The sequence below is a fragment of the Oryzias latipes genome, chromosome 5 (genome assembly GCF_053564925.1).
Source record: "Oryzias latipes strain Hd-rR chromosome 5, Olatipes_Hd-rR_3.1".
Lineage (NCBI taxonomy): Eukaryota > Metazoa > Chordata > Actinopteri > Beloniformes > Adrianichthyidae > Oryzias > Oryzias latipes.
In genome coordinates this window covers 16,220,747-16,246,360 of record NC_136241.1, presented here as the reverse complement: position 1 = coordinate 16,246,360, position 25,614 = coordinate 16,220,747, and the positions used below count along the sequence as shown (strand labels likewise).

Below are 25,614 nucleotides of genomic sequence, written 5' to 3'. Positions count from 1 at the left end.
TCAGTTCAAAAATCAGTAATAAGAGCCTATCTTTGAATGTTATATTTCTTAAACGATTTTTCCTCCAAGCAGCGTGTCTTCAAACATAATTCAATAGTTAAAGCTTAGAGCAAAATGACAGAACAGAAGGTTTAAGACTAAAAAATAAATCATAAATGTAGCATCAACAGCAGTAAAAAGATTTTAGGTGAATAACTTTTAATGTGATGTTTAAAAGCATTCTGAAGCTGTAAAAAAAATCACTTTAACCCCTTGACACTTATTGATGCAATATGCATCCAACCAATTCTACAACCAAACTTACCTTAATTAAATATTTAATTGAAAGCAAAAAGAAAAATGTTTTTAATTTTTACATAGCTAGAAATAAATTCAGGTGTGAAGGGGTTCAAAACAGCAACTACAGAAGGAAGCTGTTTTTGCAGAAATTTAAATTATGAAAGTTTAATCATAAGTTCAATCACAAACTGTTCACAGTAAGTTTCAGATCCTCTGGGCCGGACCTCCCTCCCCCAGTCAGGTGTGTTTGAGCAAGGAAACAGAAAGCATGCAGGATAATACGTTTCCCGGACCAGAACTGAGGAACCCTGTTTTCTCACAGATGCACATACTTATTATCCATCCAAACCCTCTACTTTTAGTGGTTCCACTTCATCTATTGTCAATTAATGCTCAGGTGGTCCGTTCTTCCACTTCACACTCCGGCATCAGTTAGGTTTCCCTTTATATTACTCATGACAAGACTGCATCACTTCTTACTTTGTCCATCTCTGTGTAACCACAGCTTGTGCAAATTCTGACAGGTCAAGTTAATGATGAACACATGACAAACTTCCGCAAACACTTGTCACACAGGCCAGCTTTTCCTGCACAAGGAGGGTCTAGTTTTCAGGTAGAAAAACAAGCAGACACATTCACGCACTCTTATCAAAACACTTTTGAAATAATATAATTTATTGCACATTTAAAGATCAACATAAAGTGGCACAATACCAATTTCAATTCTTGTTACATTAGGAAAAAAAAAATAGTCTTTACAAAATGCTCACACCGGTTAAGAACTGTTTTTTAGTGGCCAAAAGTTTAGAGGGATGCAAGACCGAAAATGCATAGTTTATAAAAGCAAAAAGATTCCTTTTTAAAAGAGAGAAAGATTGTTACAGTTCTTAAAATGGCAGCCAAAAATACAACCTGACTTCACTGTTACTCATGTTTGTCATGAGCCTTCTTAACTTCCACAAAGTCTCAATGACTTACAGGCGGAAAGGAAGTGCCAAAAAAGGAGGGTAATTCCCCCATTCTAAATAAGCAAAGTATTATATTTTCATGAAAAGATGAACATCTACCCAAAAAAACAAATATAAGCTGTTTTATACCAAAAAAAACATTTTGAGCATGGCCTTTTATATGACAAGGAGCATAAGATATAAAACTCAGTCCCGTTTATGATTAAATCTTGTAGGAGCAGGCGTGTCCTCCACTTGGAGGTGCAATGAAATGAAAACTATACAAAAACAAATTACATGATAGTCACAGTCAATCGTTTAGGAAACTATTTACATCTTTGACCTCATTAATCACACGATTCTGTAACAACAGAACCCACACTCTATTGTTCTGGTTATGATAATCAGCCATGTTAAAATCAGTCAACATCACAGCTTGTCATTTCTTTGTGACGTGAGTGGGCGAAGACTGCTGTCTCTTATTGCTGCATGACTCATGTTATAAAAACTGGCTTAAACCATCTAAACTCTCATATCTGCTCCTGCAGATCTTTAACCTGTGACACCAAATTAAAATACCTGCAATTTGAGCAAGAAAAGAAAAATCCTAAAAACTCTACATTATGTACATTATGACTAAAAACAAATGGAAAAAAACTGTATTTAAAAAAAAAATGTATATGATGCCAAATCTTCAACCGAACCTTAAGTAATCACACATGTTCATGTACAACACAGCATAAATACAAATCCAGCCAATGATCAAGAGAAGAACAGCACATAAGCATGCTAACTGGCTTTAAAATCAACTCTCATATATTGAAGTCAAACACAGTTTTATTGGGGTTACCTGATCAAAAGTTTACAGTTTCAATAGAGTTGCCTGGTTGCATATTTTAGATGTAATAAAAGTTAATAAAACCTATCTAATTAGTTTAGCAATTGGTAAAAATGGTTACCTATCTGGTTTACTCACCAACAAACAGATCACCTGGCGGATTCAAGTAAATAATTGTGTGGTATTCAATGACAAGCTTCATAAAAGTAAAACAGTATTTGCACATTGACAGCAGGAAAGAAATGTTTGGCACAGAACACACCTTCTTGAGTTGGACGATGGCTCATACTGATTGGTTTTGTGGCCCCTTCAGGGGTTTTTTGTAGACCACCTGACGAATGTCACTACACTTATCTGGGACAGAAAGCTAAAACATCTTGAGCTGTTGTTTTTAGGTGGTCCTGAAACAGTGCTAATTGCTCCCACTGTAAGACAACAAGCATTCAGCCACAAACTGCATCAAAATTGGTTTTTAATGGAGTTTTGATCCAACATGGTTTAACACGATAGAAGGCCTCAAATGTCGAAATTCAGTAACTTTAAGAACTTGCCTGTTAGATACGTTTGGCATGGCTTCGTGATGATTTTAGCAACCTTCTCAACTGAGCAAACCCTTAGATAAGTCGACATCATTTTCCCAAAGTAAAAAAAGAAGTTAAAACCGCAAAGCAGAATTCAGAAAACAGATTTATGTGGAGACCAGAAGAAGCACTTAAAATCTGGAGAGACGTAGTGAAGGCCAGACAGAAAAAGAGGCAGAGAGGAGATGAGGCGTGTTTAAGGAGATGGATGGATGCCACAGCAGCAGAGCTCTTCTGTAGGCGGAAAAGGTACCAGACAAAGGTGGAGAAATGCGACAGAAAAAGAAGGAAATGTCACTCAGCAGCTGATGCCCAATTTAAATATTCTCTCTTGGCGGAAGGGAGGAGGTTGCATTTGAACTCCTCACATCATCAACAAATCTTGATGTTATTCCTCACATTGCTGCACCTTTTAAAAACAATTTCCCCCTCCAACCCCAAAGTCCAACCATGGTTCTTTTACTCCTCTGAACTTCTTCAGTGCATTAGAAATGGGGTAACAAGAGTGGATAGTTTCTGCAGCAGTTCCTTTAAAGCACAGCAGTGGGCTTCCACAGGTATCAGTCTCGGTTTAGCTTCCACTTCCTCACAGAAGAGTTTCACAGGCTCAGATCCTCCTCAGATGCTCCTTGGTTGGTTAGTGCAGATCATTCAGTGCTGAGACCCCCCCTACCATTTTTTTTTTTCAGATTTGATTCAGTGAGATTCTATAGGTTCTCCCCAGGTTGATACTGGGGTTCTGTGGAGGTGAAATAGTCCTCTAGGAAGCCTTGAAGGTACTCAAATGTAGGCCTCTCCTCTGGGTCCTTCCTCCAGCATGACAGCATGAGCTCGTGCAAGGAACTAGGGCACTCCGCGGGGCAAGGCATCCTGTAGCCACGCTCCACCTGATCCAGCACTTCACGGTTTACCATACCTGCCGGAGAGAACAGGAAGTTCACACTCAAGAGACAAGCTCTCTTCCTTTAATGGTAGAACTGCCGGATACAGTTAATTCATTAGAACTGCTGATAAATGTGAGAGATGTTTGGCTCAAATACTTTTTGATGAAATACAATGAATTACACCTGAGTAACCTGCAGATCAATTTGTAAAGCTTTGTTAAAGTGATAAACAAATAAAATGTTTGCAGTCATAAAATGTGGTGCCATAAAAATGACGAGCAATATGGGAGATATCCAGCTGTGCAATTTTGAGCCAGATTCCAGCTCGGATGAGGAAAACGTAGACGCACATCTACAAGTGGATGGATCAGAATGGAGCGGAGCAGGGAGCTTGTGGCTCGCCGTAGTAGCTTCTACTTAACAACTATAATCTTTTTCCAACTGCATTTTTTTGTCTGCTCTTGATTCACAGCAATATTAATAAAAATGCTCAGAAATACTAGATGAACCTTCATTTTCTTTATACATGTCCTCAATCATGAGAGAAATGCCACGAGAACATGTAGAAATCACAATTCTCATTGGAGTGGGTCTTTAGGAAGATCAAACCAGAGATCTCAGCACCTGAATTTGAACAAGTGCAGCTCTTACCTGGATAAGGAACTCTGCCTTTAGTTGCCAGCTCTGTTAACAGCACACCAAAGGACCACACGTCAGACTTGATGGTGAAACGACCGTACAGAGCTGCCTCTGGTGCCGTCCATTTGATCGGGAACTTTGCACCTAAATTAAGAAATCAAAGTTAATATATTCACTTCCAGATTGAAACCAAATATATATCTCTGTGTCTTATTTTAGCATTGCTGAGCTGATTTGATGGACGTTAAGTGACGGCATACCCTGTCTTGCAGTGTACTCGTTGTCTTCAATCAGTCTTGCCAGACCAAAGTCAGCTACCTTACAAACAAGGTTGTCCCCCACTAGGATGTTAGCAGCCCGCAGGTCTCTGTGGACGTAGTTCATCTTCTCCACATAGGCCATGCCAGCTGCAATCTTGTAGAAGAGAAAGGCGGTTTACAGTTTTTATCAAATTAAATAAAAAATAAACCTTAAAGAAAATCTCAGTGTACCTGAGCTGCCATGTCTACCAGCTGTGGCAGTCGAAGCAACTTTCCTGTGTCTCCTTTCAGGAAGTCCAACAAGCTACCTGGGAATGCAGGGGGATAATATGAATAACATTATGGGTGGCTGTGGCTCAGGTAGTTGGGCAGGTCGGCCCATGGTCAAAGGAATGGCGGTTCGATCCCCGCTCCGCCCGGTCAACTGTCGTTGTGTCCTTGGGCAAGACACTTCACACAGCCTGGCTCCAGCGTGACTCCAGTGGTGTGTGAATGCGTATGAATGTCCTGGTGATGGCCAGAGGCGTACACTGACAGCCACGCCTCTGTCAGTCTGCCCCAGGGCAGCTGTGGCAACATCAATAACTCACCATCACCAAGTATGAATGAGGAGTGAATGAATAATGGACACACTGTAAGCGCTTTGAGCGTCTGGAAAAGCACAGATATATCCAATTCATTATTATTATCAATATATCCTGTATTAAAACTAGACCTGTAACAGTGGTTATGAGTGCACTTCTGACTTTCATTCAATCCCTTTTTCTGAAGTGTTAAACATTGGTTTTTTTTGATAAAGTAGAGAAACCTGTTAGCATTTAAAACATATTCATCACAAAAAAAAGAGGACTTACTCAAGAAGTCATTGTTAGAGTGTGCTGTTCTGTTGTACCTTGGCTCATATATTCCGTGACGATGTAGATGGGCTCCTCAGACACAACAGCGTAGAGCTGGACCAGCTTCTCGTGCCGGAGCTTCTTCATGACCTGTGCTTCCTGAAGAAAGGCCTCTGGAGACATAGTTCCAGGCTTCAAGGTCTTAATGGCTACCCGTGTCGTACCGTTCCACGTGCCTGCCACAAACCAACGCCAAATGAGACGCTTTTAAACTGTCAAGCCTTAACTCATTTGAGCTGATATAGACTAACATATGTAAAGGCTAAATAATGAGAATAATTATGCACTTTATAGTTATCATGCTCGGATGCTGCATATTCAGGCTCTTCCTGTTTACTCTGACATGAATTGAGACGTCCTACCCATCCAGACTTCTCCAAAGCATCCCTGTCCCAGTTTAACGTCCAGGCGAAGGGACTCTCGAGGAATTTCCCAGGCATCCCTAGCGAGTCCCTGCGTCTGAGGTTTGGCCACTGGACAGACGTCTGTAAGGGCGTGGCAAAGGCCATCAGAGTGCTCTGAAGGTGGACAACAACAGAGAATAAGGTGGCAGCATTGTAGAAGCAGGATCGCCCGCACTGTTCGAGTACTCACTGCGGTAGTGGAAGACTAGTTGCTGCAGGCTTGTGAACTGGGTACGGGAGGTAATGTAGAAACCGCCGCTATCCAGTTTCCTGATCTTGTAATGCTTCACATTCAGGCCTTTGGCGTTGTCATAATCCAGCACAGACAGACAATAAGCCCCTGTGAGCAAACAGAAGAGCAGACAGAAGTTAAAACAAGAAAAGCTTGGGGCCTCTCTGACAGCTGCTCTGCGGAGTTTCCGAGCAGCTGTGCCTTCAAGCTTCAAGTGTCTTGGTTCCTGTCCTTCACCTTTGGAAATTTCACCACAAAAAAAAGAATTAAAACGAATTTAGGAAGCTAGTTCTCAGACATAAAATCCTCTCTTTAGACACAATGTGTAAACATGAGCTGCCCTTTCTCTTTCTTAGAGTTTTTATAAAACAATGACATTAAGAAAACTTTTATTTTTGAAGTATTTGTTTAAGCAAGCTGCAGCATTAAAACGTAGTGTAGTCCTGATTACTACAATAAATAAGAAAGCAAATGTTTACTATAGAAAATACGACATAATATCTAACTTCTTATTTCAGTCTGTATCACATGGAACCAATGTGGCAGAAGGAAAGTCCCCTTAACTCAACATATGATCCGGTTTCTCTGAGTCAAGCAGACATAGCAGAACTACGCGTTATTACAAATCCTTCCCTTTGTTAGGGTTCTAGTAAAGACGAGTGATCCTCGGCTAAGGACGACTTCAGAAAGATTCGTTCTCAGACAAAAAATACATTTGATTGAGCGCAAAATGAAAAAAAATTATTATACAGATTTCACAACGGAGAACAAACAAAAAAATCTATAAAAAAAAGACAAAGAATTAAGCAAAAAAATAATATCACATTTTTGGCCATTTAGCTATACGGTTTTCCAAAAATTAGCTTTAGCCGTAGAAATGATTGTGATAGTTTGTTTCTTTGACAATACAGTAAGTGGAGAAGATGATCAATTACTGCATTCCAGATCTGACTATTAGATGAACCTTTGGCTCAACTATAAAAGCATAAAGTTCAGCAAGCTGTTTCCAGACGTTTGAAAGAAGCTTTGCAAAAAAACATTGCTTTGTGACACTAAGTTAGTTCTCCAGCATTATTGATTTACCAGCCACATCATTTACCATCATGCAAGTGAGTTTCCCATTCTTAATGACAAGTGAAAATTATTCAATCTCTACAGATAATGTCCCAAATCCACATTTAGGTTGGAGCAATTCATGGCAAACAAAGAAACAAATGTAAGATCTTTCATTTGTGACAGCAATCAAACGGATTTAGGAAGTGAAGAGAAAATTGCCTTAACAAAGCTCAGCTCCACAGCGAAGAAATCCACTGTTTGATCTGGAGCTTTCGCTGACTGACACTCACTCTGCTTCTTATGTAGAAAGGAAAAATTTGGGGCAAGAAAAGGATGCACCTTAAATTCACCACATGTGCATCATGTATTAAAACAGCAATCCTTTGACAGCTAAACCCCTCAGCCTTCCATGATCAAAGGCAAACCATTTTTGCTTTTTTTTCGGCTGAGATTGTTTTGCGCTGTGCATGGATTCACCTGCAAGAGCTGAGCAAATCACAGCAGTTTTTTTCTTTGTTTATGCAGGCAAGATTAAGTGGCATAATCACATTTAACAAATGTCACTTGCAGCATTTGTGTTTGCAGCATGAGCCAAACGTATCACTTCCCTGCTGTAATCTAAGATCATTTGCACACTATGCAACATGTCATTGCAAGTTGGCGCTCATTTGTGAAAAACTGTGAACCCAACAGTCAAACTGAATACAAAATCCACTCCCGCTCAAGCTCCTCTTGCTCCCCTGATTCGCCTCCTTTCTTGTAGATTTCCCCTTTACAGTTCTACCCTTCCTTGTCGTCTTTCCACTGCTCTTCTCAGTGTGTGAGCATGGGAACACTGAGTTATAGCTGGGGGGGGAACAGCACCCTCCAAGGCTGACCTAGTTCCGGTGCAGCAATTCACCCCTGTTCATTTGCAAATCCAACCCACACCGTTCGCAAGTAATCTTGCCCACAAAACAACCTCCTAAAGAGCCCACATGGGTCACAATGAGTAAATCTGACAACAGAAAATGATGCAAAACTGTTTCAGATCTCAGGCAGTAAAGCTACAGCACTAGAGGCATGAAAGAGCATGGCTTTATTAAAAGGCTCAGCCTCTTTGTAATATAGTCCTTGAAGATTATTCTGTTTTTATAGCAAAAATCATGTCTATTTCTCTATATAGACTCAGAGAATCAAGAGACTATCAACTCGTTTGTGTTTTTTTTGGGTCATTAATGTAAAAACATTCAAAACTAATGCAGTTATTTAATGACAATCTGTTTCCCCCATACAAGCTAGGATCAATAAATCGTTAGTGGTAATTTTAGTGCAATTTATAAAATCTTTATTCTGCTATCTTTGATAAATGCATCACTTAAGCCAAATTTATAGACAAAAATATGATCTACCGTAAATCAAAACAGTAACTTAATCCCTTTATTCTGAAAGGTTGCCCAACCATAGGTCCCAAATTTAAGAAAAGTCATTTTATGCTTTATTCAAACATATTCTTAGAACTTGACCAAAAGTGCCTTTTTCCCCATGTGGCTTTCTCACAGCTTCATGTAGTCAGCAGTTAGAATGATACGTGGGACCTTTTAACAAGTTTTCTCCTTGCAATGTGGTGTCCATTAGTTGATGTGTCTTGCCTTAACCCCATCATGCCTGAGTTTATTTCTAATTATATAATTAAACATTTCTCAAATGCCTTTTCATTAAATCTGATGCCAAACTAAGTTAAGTTAAGGCTGCAAATTAGTGACGTGAGGTGGGAAGGGGTTAAACATCTGTTCGCTCACCTTTAGTGGTCTCGCTCTCCCGCACCAGGAAGGTTCCTCGTCTGTTCTGAAGGTTCAGAAGGAGCCTCTCTGAGTCACGCCGAGTGATCTTCCCGAAATACCACCTGCCGAAGAAAGGAAGTGATCAGAGGGAAGCTCCTGCTGAGCTGCTGAAGCACACCTCAGGGCTATGCATGCATTAAAACACCTATCCAAGAACTTCCACACCCATTGCTGGATGGATGCACACACATATACCTGCACTAAGTTACCAGAGCAGCAATTGCCAAGACTTGCATTGAAAACGTGAATAAATAAATGGGCTAAACTAAAGATAATGTACTCTTCTGCTTGGATGGAATCTGAGGGAGCCACATAGTTGCTGGGGATGTAACCACTTTCTCCTGTTGTCAGCGAGCGAGCGAGCCACCAGTCCCCTTCTCTGTGAAGCAAGAAGATGTAGAGCAGGAGAGTCAGTGATGAACACAACTTACGACAAGGAGGACATTCTTTGATTAAACACTCTTACATTTCTGCTAACGATACAACAATGAATTAAGCACGACCAGTGCTTAATCCCTTTTGGGGAAATCACAGGGTTGCTGGAGCCTTTCCCAGCGACTGCAAATGCTGGGAATATTCCATATGGTTGCCCAATCCATGGCAGGGTCACACACTCACATACACATCAAGGGACAATTTATAGTCATCAATTGACCTACAGTGCATGTTTTTCATCTGTGGGAGGAAGCCGGAGTGTCCGGAGAAAGCCCACGCATGCACGTGGAGAACACACAAACTCCACACAGAAAGGACCCAGCCAGGATCCACAGTAGCACCTTCTCTCTATAAAGGGGAGGGTGCTAATCACTACACCAATGTGCAGCCCTAATGGAAAGTTTAAATAAAAGAAGTGCAATAGGTAAATCACTTTTCATTGCTTCAGTATGAAATTACTTTTTCTATTAAACAAATGCACCAAACTTGTGAGATAAAGTGTAAACAAATGACTATATATGCTTTGAATTGAAACTGGGATATGACCTGACTGTCATGGAATTTTCTTCCTTCATGTCTTTCCCAGATCTGGAGTTTTACGTCGTAGATGCAAACATACAGGTCACTTGCTTACTCATAACAATTAGCTCTCAATGTATGTGGCTGTTCATGTCTTAACATGTCTCCATAGAGTAATTGAACACCTCATCCAATAATATGGCTAATGGCTGTTAAAACCAGTTTTTGCATGCATTTTTCTTTCTTGACAATAACTAATCTGGTAATTCACAGAGAAAAGAATCTATAATTTCTTGCAGATCTTAAAGGTTTTAAGATTTGCAATTATATTTTAGCTAAGATGTGCATACCTCCATGAGTTTAGAGAATGTGCGTAGACTACAGCTGCATTGTTGTTTCCATCATATTACTATCATTCCAACGCTTGGAGCAAAACGGAAACAAACACTGGGGTTCGCTTTCCAAGTACACTCTCATCCCTCCTCCAGGCTCCCAGAATGGTGTGAGAAAACCACAATGAGAAAAGTAAACAAGCAGCCTTAAATTCTGCCCGCAGTCCCTCTACTTTTCATTTGATTCATCAACAATAAAGTAAATAGTTGCAGGAACAGTAGGAGCTTGGTCAGATGTGGGTTGGAGGGTTTGCACACACAGAGGGACTAAACAAAAGGGTGAGTGAGGTTTTTCCGGGATTGAATAATACTGACCTGAAGCTGTACTTTTTCCTAGAAGAGACCATGAAGCATGAGAAAGAAAGGAGAGATAACAGACACAGCAGACACATCAAAACGCAGCAAGAAGACACAGCAAGGCAAGTAGCACAGACAGAGAGCAGAGGAGTTGGATTTGCCATGGGGCCACACAGTGGGGATGTTTTAGGCTGTTTCTAAAAGAGATTGGTTGCTGTTTTGTTTTTTTTATTCTCATGACAACACTTTTCAGGACTAACAAAATCCTTACTCTTCTTTTTAAAAAATAAATTGTGGAACTAGCGGAAAAACTAAATATTTGTATAGATTTCTCTAAGAGCTTTGCACTACCTCACAGCAAGTCATTGCTCACGTTTGACCCTTTTATGTTGGCCTTAGACTAAAGAAAAGGGAAGTAGGTCAGACATATAGCAAGAAGTTATGGGTACAGTACAAAGGCTATAAAACAAAACTGTATTTTTTCTGATTTAAATGCCCCCAAATGAAACACTTTGCTTTCAAATACAGACCTTGCTGTTTAACTCTGTTTTGTTTCACCCACCCTAACCATCTGTGCGCCAATGCCATCAGAGGAACACTTTTCCGGTGTTATCTTTGAAGGAATGTAAGCATTCATCTCAGTGAGGCACTTTGCAAGTGTCTTAAAGATTATGTTGATGGCAGTAGCCCAAGAGAAGCAGAATCCATTAGCAAAAGTGGTGCACTCTTCTGCTTTAGTAAACAGAGGGGAGGCACAGCTCCACTGTTACCAGCTCGGCCTCTCACCAAGTTTCCTGTGCTCATTCAAATGGAAATGCATGCAGTCTCATGTATGTCTGGACATCTGTGTGTATATATGTTTGTGAAGCCCTGGCATGGAGGGAAGACAGACATGATTGTTGATTCTTACGTGTTGTTGACAATCTGCAACCGGTCGCCTTTCCTAAAGGTCAGATCAGAGGCCGTCCGGGACTCATAATCATATAAAGCCACAAATGTGGTAACACCTCCTAAAAGAAACCAACACACAGACACCTGTCAGTCTGGTAATAAGAAATTTCATAGCATGAACAAGAAGTAACCTAATTTTATTATCTATCTATCTATCTATCTATATCTATATCTATAGATATAGATATTTGTTTGCTTGTAAGAACTTGTGATTTCATCAGTGTAACAGAAAAACATCAGAAATGTGTTCTGTGGTCCATCTGGCTTGTGGTAAAGTTCATATTATTGTATTTTTTAAGGAAAATGGGTCTGAGTTCTTATGAGCTAAATATATTTACTTTGTTTTACTGTAAAAATAAAGGAATTCATTTCAAATAATGTTAATGTTGAGGAGAAAGGAAACGTTGTCTACCATCAATAAAAAAAACAGTTGCATGTAAAAAAAAAACCATCTAAATACTGAGCAACATTTTTAATGTAATGCCAGATTTTTTGTCCACTAAGAACATAGTTAGTGGACAAAAAAGTGGAAAATTCATTATTTTATTTAATAAAATATAAGCAAAAAATAACTTTCCTTTGTTTAAAATCATTCTTGTAACAACAAGAATATCCTGCATAAGTAGAATAAATGGTATGAATGAAAGTTTTAAAATGCTGTGAAACAAATGTAACAAATTTGAATAAGAGGGGTGACTTTTCATCGCACATTTAATTGAATACAAGTAAAAAGTTTGCTGCCATTAGATTATCCAGAATGTAACCTCATTATGTGCAAAATATCTCTGCTATCATGGGCATAGCTAGTGCAATACCTACCTCACTGTGGAAAGTAAATCTTATTTAGCTTTTGTAAATTGGACATTTTTTGTGAAATTCCTTTTCTTATGCATGTCTGCACTGAACAGTGATCGGCTCTCATTTAACTGTATGCGCGTGTGATGCGAATTGTACACGTGTATAGTGACAATAAAGGCATTCTATTCTATTCTAATTTAGTACAACTTAGTAAATGTATTTTATTACGAAACCCCTCTGAATTGGAATGTATTGCTTGTCGACTTAATTTTAAATGAATTTTAAAAAATCTAAACTTTTGTTACTTTTTTTAAATGCAAAAGTCAGATTTGTTTGAAGTTTTGCTATGTTTTGGTGTGAAAAAAAATGGTTGTGTTTTTTTTCTCCTGTCTCAAACAATATCTGCAGCAACACACACTGAAAACAAGTGTGATCGGAGACTCATGAGTGAAAATTTAGTCTTTGGATCTTGTTAAGTCTTCTTCTCAGCTGTGTTGCTGTTCCTAACACGTACAGACCACGCTTGCATAAAAAACCCCAGGATGAAGCAATAATATCTGTTTTGCTTTTCCTTTAAAGCTCACAGATTATAGAGGGAACAAGGAGCAGGGGCCTGCTTCAAGAAAGAGGCTTTACATAGTCTGACCGTACCAGGAAACTGAGTTTCAGTATCAGAAAAGATGATCTGGGTGAGCTCAAACACTCTGACTAGCTCTGAGTTTATCACAGATACTAAAGCCACCATCATCATCATCATCAGTGTAGCTCTGATTGAAGAATTATCAATGGCAACAGGTAAACAAAAACCCAGTGTGTAGATTCTGACCTGCATTTACTCTGTATATGAGCCCATTTGCCCAAATTGAGAGCCAAATGAAATAATGTAGTAGTAAAGAAAAAGGAGCATTCAGACAGACAGGCAATGCTTCCTAAATACACTCTTAAAATTTATAATAAGACAAAGTATGCTACTATTGAAATTAGATCTGGTGGTAATGACACAGAAACTAAGGCTAAGTAAAGTCAACCAAAGAATCTTTATGATGAAAGGCTCTTATTTGTAAAGGAAAATTCATAACAATACATTACAACAATACAACTTTTTTTTTAAAGTACTGTATATTTATACATTTTAAATTCATGTTTATGTTTAAAATCTGAAATAACATTCACAACACTTGATAATGTGCTGCATTTTTTTTAGATATACAGTATTCATTTGAAATTACATAATATAGAATAAATAAAGCCACAAAACAATAAAGGTATTTTCTGACAGAGCTTTTATTTGAGTACGTCCTCAACTAAAGGGACAGAAAAATTACTGTCTGCATGATTATGAACAAACCTTCAGGTTTCATGCAAGGTGTTAGGATGAAAATGTGTGTTCAACTTTGGAAGCAATGACCATAAAAATCTGTTCTTTATGTAGATTGTTTACCATAACAGAATTGTTCAAGTTTTAAAACTTGCTTAAATCCGCTGGGTATATAAAAAATTAATCCTTGATACAATTTGTATTTTTAAAGATAGACAGAAACATGTTTCAGACTTTTAGAGGATAAGATACTTTTTCATCAAATCAAGGCAAGAAAAAAAATTGACATGAATTCTGTGGATGCAGAAATGAAACACGAGTCTGACAGACTGTCTCAGACTGACTCTGTCTCCCTCCACCACCTGTAACCAGTGATAATGAAAAACCTTTCATGAAGGAGTACTGTTCCTACCTGAAAGAGGTCCTCTCTGAGGTGACGTGAGAGTTCCCGTGTCATCCACCCCTCCAAACAAAGCCAACACGGGAGTGTTTGTGGGGGCGAGCTGCTGCTGCCCTTGATGCCCCCGTCTGCCTGATCCTACAGCAGGGCTCCGGTCGGGGGTGAGGGTCTGCTGGGCGGGACTCAGATGACGGAAGTGTCCACTGTCTGATCCTGTACCTATGGTGCCATCCAGGCTCATGGAGCGCGAGCCCAGCTCCTTGGGCTTGCTCTTGCCTGCTCCCATGTGCAGACCTGGAATGATAAGTAGTGATGAGCAGGAAAGCAATATCTGCCAACTTGCAAGCTTTACACTTTGTTTGCAGATTGGAAAACCTTTCAGTTCCAATCCCAATCTATTCAGTTCCTTTCATAATAATGTAACCAGCGTGGTTACTTGATCCAAGGACAGAACCAGTCCTTTTCATAGCAAAGTTCTTTTTTAGAAAGTCTATATTTATGTTAAGAATATTGAAAAAGTATTGATTTAAAAAGATACAAGTCAATCAACCAGCCCATTTTAAAGCTAGTTTATCTTTATATAATCACAATTTCATAAAATAAATGTGTACATGCACAGCATGCTGCAGCACTAAGAGGATGATGTACAGAAAACATGTATATGGGTTAATCAAGTCCATACTGAATTCCAAAAGCTTTAACAAGAGCAACAAAGCCACAAAGAAAACTTATCGACCAGGACACAAGCACTTCAAACACCTTTATTATGCCCTGATAGATGCAACAAGTCAAGAGTGTGCCATCATCAAGACGACAAACAGGATCAGAGTCAAGTGCACCCACAGAGCTGGAGTGCCTCGTTCACACCAAGTTCAGTCCTTCCCTCCAGGCACAGTGGAGTGACTCACTGTGAAGCTAGCTATTTCAGGCCGGCTGAAACAGAGACAGTCACACACACATGAAACAGCCTCGCTCCTTTGTGAACAGAAGAGCTCTCAGTTCCAGACAGAGTGTATGCATGTGCGTAGGTGTGTGTGCTCATGTGCATTAGCAGCTGTTCCCTGGCCGTTGGGAAACAAGACTCGCACACTAACACTGAACACAGTTGTGTCTCACATCCTTTTTCCAACACATGCATATAGTGACTGTCTCAAACACGCACTTGTGTCAGTCTGACAGACAAGACAGAGGAGGGTAATAATCAGACATGGAGGAAGGAACTGACTGTAGCCTTAAAAAGAACTTGTAGGCGGTGCACGGACAGCTGGGGCTTTGTGGGTGTTTAAAGTGTGATGTGTGAGCATAACATAATTACACAGGTATGGGAATTCTCAAAGATGTGGCAGGGTATCAGTGTGGGCAAATACGGATCTGAGAGAGCATGAATGTACTACAAGCAGTTGCTGAGGAACAATATAGTTGCAGGAGCTTCAATTTGACTTCTGGCAGCAAGAAATCTTGAGATAAGGTGACTGATGAAGACGAGGTGATGCAGAATAAGATGCAGGTCCTGTAGAAATTTGATGACTTTCAAGTAAAGGAAGCTGCACAGTTTCTGTCAGAAAAATTCTTGTCACAGTCCAAAACTGGACCTCGGCCCTGACGAGTAATCACTTAATCAGAGGTTGTGCTGCAAACTTTCAATTTCTTCTTGTTGATCCACTCAAAGGTACGAAAAAGAACTTTCTGATAATAATTGCACAACCATTAAAAAGAAAAGGATAAAAACCATCCAAAATGTTGTATTTGCTGCATTTATGGATTTAAAAAATAATATTTCAACTGATAAAATGCATGAAGTCTCCATGTCAGGCTGACATTTAGCTTAACTGAGACCAGATTCTTTGCGTTGTCCAGCTTAATGACTACAAATGGCGTATACTTAATAAATCACTTTTCTTCCTTCTTAGAAGGCCCAAAGTGCTTTACAGTCACAGTCCCATTCACACTCACTGATGGCGGCTCCAGGCCTCCACTACCCATCACTGGTGCCAACCTATAACCACCAAGAGCAATCTGGGGTTCAGCGTCTTGCCCAAGGACACTTCGACACATGGGCGGATAAAGCAGGAACCAAATCTGTGATCAGAGGTCATCCGCTCTACCTCTGCACCACAACCGCAAAGTCAAACATTTAAAACTTTATCCATTAACTTCTACTACTTATGACCACCTCACAATTTCAAAATAGGAATGCTTCACTTAAATCAATGGCAGCAGTTCTCCAAATCTCAAAAGCAGGAAAATAAATCCTGCTTTTTTTTAAAGTATCGTAGAAACCAAACCCGTCAGAGTAATAGTCTGTCCAAAAATAGCTGATTGTTTGACAAATTGAGTCTGAGCTGGCCACAACTCTAATTGGGATTATACAAGTATATAAAATGGGCAGAGGTAAACACTGGCTATCAGCTGAATGAGCCAGCCTTTCATTTTCACTGCCCTATGTGTACAACAAAGCATGCCTAATTCAATTTTAGAGCCAAGTGATACAGTCAATTAAATATATTTAGTGACACTCCATTACTGCATTCTGTTACCTTACTTGTCCACTGAAGGATTTATTTGTGAAAAATTAATTCCAGGGGAGACCAACTCCAATCCCTCCGGCTCATCAGTGTTCACCGCTGTGCAACACGGTCATTTCAAGAGGGAACAGACGGAATCTTTGAAGATCGGAATTTCAATCAGTAAATACCTGTACAAAGAATGGGACGATTATTTTGATCATATTATTATTTTAAAAAAATAAACAATAAATGAAAATGGAATACAAGTAGAGTTAATGTATAGTCTATCACTGGTGTCACATTTTTATTAACTGTAAACCAAACTTTCAGTATTAGCAATAAATCAAGTGCTTTGGAAGGCACTCACATACCAACTTTGTAGTTATTTTAGAATTAAAGGTCCGATTTGGTAACAAATGTGTAATAAGGTCACTGCAGATGGATGAGCATCTGTCTGTGTGGGGTCAAATATGAGAACATCCAAAAAAGGGATAGAAATCACTGCTATGTAATCATAGAATGACATGTGTGTTTTTTCGCGACACACCCTAAAAGCCCCCGATATTAAAACTAAACAACATATAGAAGGAAAAAAAGGGCAATTTCTGGGTGGCGTTACAAAAATTCACACGAGTTGTTTTCAGTGCATGGCTGAAAGCATTTATGGGATTACAGTTACTACTGCAACTGTACAGTTGTGGGAGTTGAGGTAAAAACTGTTTTACATCTCAAAATACTTTTTTTTGAATATGGGATTATATAAGTTTGCTTCCTCCCACTCCCTTTCAAGCAATATTTATTAATTATGTCTAATTATCCTAAGTTTGATTAGTTACTGTATGCATGTATAACTGATGATTATATTGTTTTTGTGTATTATTTCTATTTTGATAGCTTGAAATAAACCATTTCAAATCAAAATCAAATCAAAATATAGGAAAACAATATTTAGTGATATTCATACAACAACCCATCAAACTCCAGCTGAATTTGCACACAAACTTATTCTCTGCAAGGTTATTTATTCTAAATATTTAGAAGTGATTTCATGGTTCAGACACTTGGGATTTTTACATTTGTTCAATATACAAAAAAACCCTGAATTCATTAAATCTGGAAACATTATGAAATCAAATTTTATTTTTAAAGCACCCTTTATACCTTAATAACAAAGTGATTTACAAAATAAAAGCATATTTCAAAGTTAAAAAACAATTATATATATATATATATATATATATATATATATATATATATATATATATATATATATATATATATTTCACCTTTACACACAACACCCTCAACACCTCGACTCCACACAATGACGAAATGAATCATAGAATGACATATAGATAAGATTTGAAGTAGAAAGCAAAATAGAAATCTGGCTTGATGCTGAAGCTAAGAAATGTTATTTTAGAATCCTGACATCCGTTTGAGGGTCAATCGTCCCAAACTTTTCACGCTGCAAAACTGCAGCTGTTTGGACTGATGAGAGGTTTAGCAGAAGTACCCAAAAAGTGAAGGTTCAGCTTTATCTGGAATGCTTAAGTTTTAGTTTCAGATCACTTTATGTTCAGCAAGAACATTGAAAACAATTATGAAAACCTTTTCGACTTTAATATGGTCCTGGAAACCTTTTGTGCACATGCCATCATTAATATCTAAATGTTCCCATAGATAGACATAGAAACAAACTAAAAAGTGTTTGTCTCTTTGGATGCAGTCTACAAAATAAATAATCATAAAAGAAAAAAAAGGAACTTAATACCCGACAATTGCATTTCCTTTCTGAGCAATTTTGCAACGATCCCACAGCAAAATACCAAACTGCAAAGTTGAAATTAGTGTGAAATAACAAAGCTTATCAAGTATTGGGAGTAGAGCTCATTTTCTTCGTTTGGTCTGGTCTGGTTCACTAGATGCCTTGTCTTTGTGTTCTCCACAGAACAGTGACCAGCCTCCAAGCCCACATGTGTAAACAGTGATGCTGACTCAAACACTTTTCCTTTTAAGGGGATGGAGTGCCCCAATATCAGTAAGTGCCAACACTGCGATAATAAAATGAGCGATAGAAAAAAGATTATAAGTGGTGGTGAGTCAAGCACAAAAAGCTCATTTGTTAGTCAACAATCCCAAAAGGAGAAAACGTTAAGAGAAGTGGTTTAGTAAATTATGAACATGGATTCTTCATAGGTATGGAAAAACTGAGATTTTCCATACGACTAGAGTACAGAGGAATGTGGACTGAAGCACACAGCTTCGATTGCCAGTGACTGCAACAACAGGCATCTATGCGCAGCAGGAGGGCGAGATGGGAAGACAAGAAGAGAGGAGGGAGAATGAGATGGAGTGTGCTGTGCATGAGCCTATTACAGAGAAACTCCACTTTCTTGAAAGGAAAACCGAAATTCTAGTAAAATAAAAAAACAACTCCTCTTTTCTTACATCCTGTACCTTGCATTTCCTGCAGCAAAATAAAATCTTCAGAGTGTGAGGCGGTCATGTTGTGTTTCACCTAAAATTTAAACAAGTATAAATTATTATTTTCACACACACACAAAAATAAGATCAGGAAGTGTTGCGCTGGTAAATAGAGGAACAGAGTCAGATGAATGAAAATGAGGACTTTAATTAAGATCTATTTTTCTTTAATTATTATTTACCTCAGAACTGCAGTGGAGTTGAAAGGCATGTCATTACAGACTTTGCTTATTGCTACCCTGTGTCCCTCTCAGCTTCTGTGCTGAGTCAGCTTCAGAAACATCTCTGAACATGACTGAGTGTAGAGGTGTGAAATAAAAGCTGGAGAAAATGAAAATCAATTCAGAAGTATGCAAAATATGTATTCATCTAAAACCGCAACATATGTGGCCAACATGTCCAGGTTGTATTTATGTGTGCGCCGTGTCGGCCTAAAATATTCTTAACCCATTTGGTCATCTTGTTAGTTAGTTAGTTAGAGGAGGTTTAAGTTAGCATAAGATGAATATCTGGTGTTACAGCTACTGCATATTATCCAAACAGTGTGCCACAATGTCCCAGCAAGTTCAATATCTAAATCATCGCATTACTTGAAGTCATTGAAGGTATAATTTCCCAACATAGGGCTAAGGATTAAATTGATGTTATAGGCACTATTTTGACAGCTGCCATTACAATGTAGAGAATTATGCTGCAAAACACTTCCACGCCTTCTTATAAGCAACATGCAATCCAGGTGAAATATTTTTCAGCCCAAAAACTCTTCTTTGATATGTAAAATCTTTAGAAAAACTATGCTTTTGAACTGATTTTAGAGTGAATCTCTGATTTAGACTTTCTAACAGCTTTCTGTGTCTGTCAAGCACAGCACAACAATGAAGCTATTGTTTGAGGAAACAATACAAGACTCCACTTCATCAGATGAAGGCTGCTGTAGCCTGATAAATTAAGTTTCTGTGAATTAGCCACTGAAAGGAGGAATCTGTTACCAGAGGAACTGAGCTGGAGAAAACAAAACCAAGAAAAACTGTCAGAATGTCTTTCAAATCCTCGTTGCTCTACGATAAATAACATGCCCCCTGGGGTTAAAGTGCTTTGCCGTCCCCTCACATGACCTAAATCAAGTTAAAAGTGTTTTAAGAAGAAAAAGATCAAGTCACTTTATCAGGGTTTGGTATTAAAGCACTGAATGTAATGTGTTGGAAAGTCTAGTTTGGAAACTGAGTGAACCACTATTTTCACCACATGAACTCTAAAGATCCAAGGAAAACTGTGGATGTGTGGACAAGCATGAAAGGCCTCCTGTGGAGGTTCCCATTGGTATGTTTAATGTATTTTTGATTTGCACAGCTGGAATGGCATCAGCCTTTTTTCCCCCAAAACAGCTGTGGAAGATAAGAGGGAAGAAGAAAAAAGAAAAATCACTTCTGTGATTATAAACGACGACTAGTTTGGACTTGATACAAAAATTATTTTTTAGAGTGAATCTGATCTGCAAAAAAAAACAAAAAAAACGCTAAAATCCAAAACATACACAATGTACAGTTCCTATTCTGTCTTAACTAGTCATAACTTATTTGAAACACATTAAGTGTGACTTGATAAAAACCACAAATCAATGCCGAAAACACTTAAGTTGAATGAATTTTTGAAACAAGTTTAATTAAACAATAATATTTCCTGCTCTCAAGAATTTCCATAAAATGTAGCTCTCTCTCTTCTTCATTTTTAAAAAACTGGTCACTTTTGCTCTATGGTCTTTGACTTGGTTTATTGGCAAGTCATACTTCAAATATAGACCATAGTCTGGTTAAAGAACCATATTTACATGTTTTATAGCAACAACAAAATTCCCAAAATTTGCTCCTCAGCATGTCTGCATTGAGCTGTCATCTCTGACCAGAATCTGCAGGGGACCTTGATCTGAAACAAATAAGAGCTAGCAGTAAACAAATACACGCTGGAGAGAATATTTCAGCGCGAGTTTCATTCAGCAAACTGTCAGCTGACTTTAAAACCCGCTGTGTGCCTCCATACATTGTCTGATCCTTTGTAATGCAAAGTACCAGTAGTTCTTGGCTGACATGCTAGGATCAGAATTTTTTTTTTTTTATAAATATTAAGTTTTGAAATAAATGACCTTGATTTTTTTTTGCAGGAAAATGTGTCATCAGCTGCACAAGTATGCATGTAAATGCAGTTGTTTACAATAACAGAATGATAACTGGAGAAAAAAACTTTATGCAACATTTGTACAAAGTGGTATTTGGAAACTTTCTTAAAAGCTATTCTTCATCAATATAACATCTGTTGTTTCTCTAGTATCTTTTTTGCAATACTACAGTAAGATGCTAATTTAAGATCCACACTTTTGGGTGTGCTGCACATTTTGCATCTTCATTTTCTGATAAAAATCTTCTGTGATGATGATAACTTCATCGTATGGATTTTCAACTATGACGACTGCCTGCTGCAAACCCACATAATGACACTTCCCCCACAGTATACCACAAGGAAAAATGAGCTATTCTGACTGTGATTAATCATGTTGAAATTATATTTAAAGGAAAAGGAATGACAAAAGAGGTACATGTGCATTCATCTGACCACATGACCTTTTGTCCTGGCTTTGGAGTCAACTCCAGAAACTAAACTTCCTCTTTGGTTAGGCTGACTGCTGGAGCTTCCAAGGCAGGGATGAGATAATCCTCATTGCATCAGTTGGGGTGAAAAAAAGTTTGTTGAAATATATCCATCCGAGTATTACTCATCTATCAATTGGTATGTTGAAAGAATGACACAAATTATTGGTTGTTATGTTTTTCTGACAAAAAAAAAACATGCATTTTTTTTTTTTTGTTGATGGGTTGAATGTTTTGTTGTCTTGGTGTTAAGACCAAACATTCAGTGAGGGTTTTTCTTTTCTTTTGTTTTCTTTTTTGAAAGCCTGTGTGAATCTGAGCACACAAGCTGCACATTTGGCCACAACCAACCTCAACGACTCACAACAGAAGGTAACAGTTGTCACTGTGCTGTGGAAGAGCAACAGACAATGCCTCCACTGAAAAGGGAAATTATGTTTGCCCCTTGGGAGAGGAGGAAAGGAAGAAGATGTTAAGGGGGGGATTTAGTGGTGGTTTCTAAAGATCAAACAAGAAGGGAAAGAGCACATTTGCACTGCGCGTTTTTTTACACTAAGCCCCACAGCAACATGAAACAAAAAAATGCCCTGGGTAAAAAAAAAAATATATATATGGAAGCAGGTCTAAAGACATACTCCAATGAAAATTGTTTATGGTGTTTTTAATGTGTTCTTGTTGCCCTTTACTCAGATGGAGAACATATACAGAGACAATTAAGCATTTGTATGTCTTTATTCAAATCGTTGTGTCTCAGGAGCAGATGGAAAAAAATGCAGTTGGAAAAAGTTTGTAGGTGTGATGCAATATCTACAATCAGAAGGCTACAATTCTGATGCTTCCACTTGCAGACAAATAGATCCATGTATGTTTTCCTCGTCTGAGCTGGCATCTGGCTTAAGACTGTACAGCGGGATAGCTCCAGTATTGCTCAACATTTTTGTTGCCCAGGTAACGTTAGATTGGGGTTAGGAGGGGCTGTAAACTAGCAGGAGAGAATAAACGAAGGGATGATGGGAAGTGATGGCAGACTCACCCAACAGTTCCCTCCACAACTCAGAGGTGAGAAACTATCTCTTAGAAAATGACACATACTTGGGGATTTTGGCTAAAAACAGCCTAAAATTAATTTTAAAAAAGACCGCTGGGAACACTTTGAAAATAGATCAAAAGATGGTTGAAGTGGAACTTTAAGCACATCAAAGTGAATGGTAGGAGATTTATATGGTTCTAGTGTCAGAGAATGAGTCTTTTTCCATTATTTGTACTGTTGCAGTTCAATTGGGAGCGCGAGACTGTGTCTCACTCTACATCATCTCACACTCAGGAAAGGCGAGAGGAAGAAGTGGGAAAGAAGGAAGAGACTGGGACTGAGTCTCTCAGCTGATAAACTACCCCCCCCCCCCATGTCGATTTCTGACTGATGCTGTCAGCCAGAGATCCAGACCATGAGGAACTGCTGCTGCAGCATGATTAATCCCACCGGACATGAATGATGCTTTGTGTCAGACGAAAATTACTCTACAGAGTACAAAAAAAAGCAATGAGGAACTTTAAAAACAATCCATTTTCTCATTTTTAAATGTCCTCTTTAAACCCATCAAAATAGGAAATGTTTTAACAGGTCATCCTGACCGATTTGGGGGAACAAGGGCTTTTAAAAAAAATTAAAAAGCATTACTGCGAATTTAAAAATAAATCTGAACAAATAAGCTGAAATAAGACAGCAAATTACTATTTTTTTGAACTTTTTAAGTACATTATACTGCAAATACACGCTAATTTGCATTGCTTTGTATTTGTAACAAAGCTTTTCTTTGTCCATGTTGAAATTGGCAATTTCCCCCTGGGATAAATAAAGTATTCTGATTCTGCTCAAGTTACATCTTGCTATTATCTTCTGACCAGAGATCCAAAAAAACAAAAACAAACAGCTTTTGTATTCAGAAATGGTAACTTTCAGTAATCTTGTAACTTTAACTCCTAAAAATAAGTCTGGAATGGGTCAGCTGGTATATTAATAAAACATTTTAAGAATGAGTTTGTCAGCCCACCCAGTGCTTAGGTGTTAGTTTTTCTGATGAGGAGTTAAACATATCACCTAGTGTAAATTCCAGTACAGAGCTTTTCCACTCCTCAAGTATCCCATTCATGTCAACCCTGGAATCCGTGGCTTTGTGGAAATGAGCTGGAACTAAACAGCCCAAAAACCAACAGTAAACAGATTAGTCACATAATTAAAATTCTTTTTCCACGGGATTAAACAGCAGTTGTCTGCAATCTGCTCTCAGGGACACGCGGGGTGGGGTGGGAGATGCCTACAGGAGCAGCAGCTGTCAAACTAAAAGACGGCAGTGGAAGGAAATGAGAAATAAACACGCAGCCGGTGGGGGCTTTGCTGAAGTTTAGCCACGTTGGGGAGGAATCGGAGCTGTGAGAGTGGGCAGAGGAGGGGGGGGGGGCGTGGAGCACAGGCGTGCGGGCGGCGGCCTGATGAATCAAAACAGGTGCTGCCTGTTCCAGCTCCATTTTGAACGTTGGCTTGGTTATGTGCTCAGGCTGCATTCACTGCGCCTTTAATCACATCGCTGCTGGTGGAGACGAGGTCACGACAACGGTTTCAAACAGTTTTTGTGTTCGCCGGATCGCAGTTATTTGTGAAACAAGCAGCCCCCCGTTGGGGGCTGGATGGCACTGTCCTAATGGGATCCTCAGTGAGTGAATGAACGGCCTGTGCAACAATGAAATCTAAGTCTGTGTGTGCGCGTGGAGGGGCTTGCATACGCGCGGGCTACACCACACTTATCATCACAACAGCTCATATAAAATAATGTAAAAAACATTTTTTCTTTGTTTCCCGTAAACACGTCCCGCTCCAATCCACTCACCTTTGACGCGTCTTGAGGTTCGACTCCAAAGGTGAGACGCGCGGCGAGGAACCGTGTTAGATCCCCGTGGCTGTCCTCATTAGAAAAAGAATGGAAGCCGATGATGAGCGGTTACTGTGGAAACCTCGTCCAGCCACGAACCGCATTCAGCGAATTTCCGTAGGATTGGAGAAAGAAGACGAGGTCATGATGGCGAGCACTGTCTCTTCTCTGGACCACGGGCACAGCTGCAGGCGGCGTCGATGGGCCGGACGAACCACCCCCCCAACACACACTCACACACACACTCACCCCGTGAGCGTTCAACTGTGAAGAGTCAATAGCGCGGCGGGGTCGTGCGACCGAGCTGGAGAGGCGTGTAAAGACATGACTCGTAAGGGGGAAGCCAGCTGATGATGGAGCATCTCTGACGAAAATATCAGGAGGACGGACAGCTTTTTTACGTCCTTTACGGCGTTGGGAGAATTCACGACGTTTTTGCGTAACTCCACGGAGAAGTTTAAAACTGGGATTTTTGGCTTTCACCGCATCTTTAACTTTTGTTTTTTCGTCTTTAGCCCTTTATGCTATTATAAATATGAGTAACAGCACATAAAACGTGTTAAGGCAGAAAATATTTTCGAGAATGTAGTTTTTTCGACTGGTGAACTGGTTGCTTAGCAACACGCACCGTTTCACTCACGAGCCGAAAATGGCTTATTTTTACAACAACAAAAAAAAACTACACTGGTTCTACAGTCAAGTAGCCTATTATTAAAATGATTTTAATCGTTTATTTTTTTAATAAAAATAACTTTTTAACATCACATGTGAATCGCATATTTGGTTTATGCAAATAATCCTTAAATTAGATTTTCACAATAAAACCACGGGATTTAATATTAAGACATGTCCCAGAGCTGTTTTTCTGTGTTGACTTTTCATCAAATATAACAATTTTTGTAAAATACACTAAAACTTTGATTCTACATGTATCATCAAATCCCAAATTTTTTTAGTTTGTGATACAAAATGCTTTGATGTGGCTATTTAAACATGAGTGATTAGAAGTATTATACATATAAAGGTGACATTTCATTGATATATAGAAACAATGTATTTACTTCTACATTGAAAAATATATCCCAAAACATTTAAAGATCAC

The 25,614-nt window shown here is 38.9% G+C and overlaps 1 protein-coding gene across 2 annotated transcripts; it reads right to left on the bottom strand.

Annotated features, from left to right (window-relative positions):
* Window positions 1–936: 936 nt before the first annotated feature.
* Window positions 937–25,099, bottom strand: LOC101173856 (proto-oncogene tyrosine-protein kinase Src). Of its 2 annotated transcripts, XM_011474984.4 has the most exons (13): window positions 24,471–25,097; window positions 13,962–14,243; window positions 11,393–11,492; window positions 10,501–10,518; window positions 9,120–9,218; window positions 8,798–8,901; window positions 5,919–6,068; window positions 5,687–5,842; window positions 5,321–5,500; window positions 4,660–4,736; window positions 4,429–4,582; window positions 4,181–4,312; window positions 937–3,561 (listed from the first exon to the last, which is right to left on the bottom strand). In XM_011474984.4, the coding sequence occupies exons 2-13, from the start codon at window positions 14,233–14,235 to the stop codon at window positions 3,353–3,355; spliced, it is 1,653 nt and encodes a 550-aa protein (XP_011473286.1). In that variant the 5' UTR covers window positions 14,236–14,243; window positions 24,471–25,097; the 3' UTR covers window positions 937–3,352. The 2 variants fall into 2 exon arrangements, with proteins under 2 accessions (XP_011473286.1, XP_004068853.1); XM_004068805.5 differs by lacking the exon at window positions 10,501–10,518 and having other exon boundaries at window positions 24,471–25,099.
* Between the last annotated feature and the right edge of the window lie 515 nt (window positions 25,100–25,614).

What these genes read in the sequence shown, in the direction of transcription:
- LOC101173856 (XM_011474984.4), bottom strand. Translation starts at nt 14,235, where the DNA reads ATGGGAGCAGGCAAGAGCAAGCCCAAGGAGCTGGGCTCGCGCTCCATG. An exon ending in GATTCCATCCAAGCAGAAGA is followed by an intron (nt 8,902 to 9,119) that starts GTACATTATCTT and finishes TTTCTTCGGCAG; the next exon opens with GTGGTATTTCGGGAAGATCA. An exon ending in CACGGAATATATGAGCCAAG is followed by an intron (nt 4,737 to 5,320) that starts GTACAACAGAAC and finishes CTGCATTCCCAG; the next exon opens with GTAGCTTGTTGGACTTCCTG.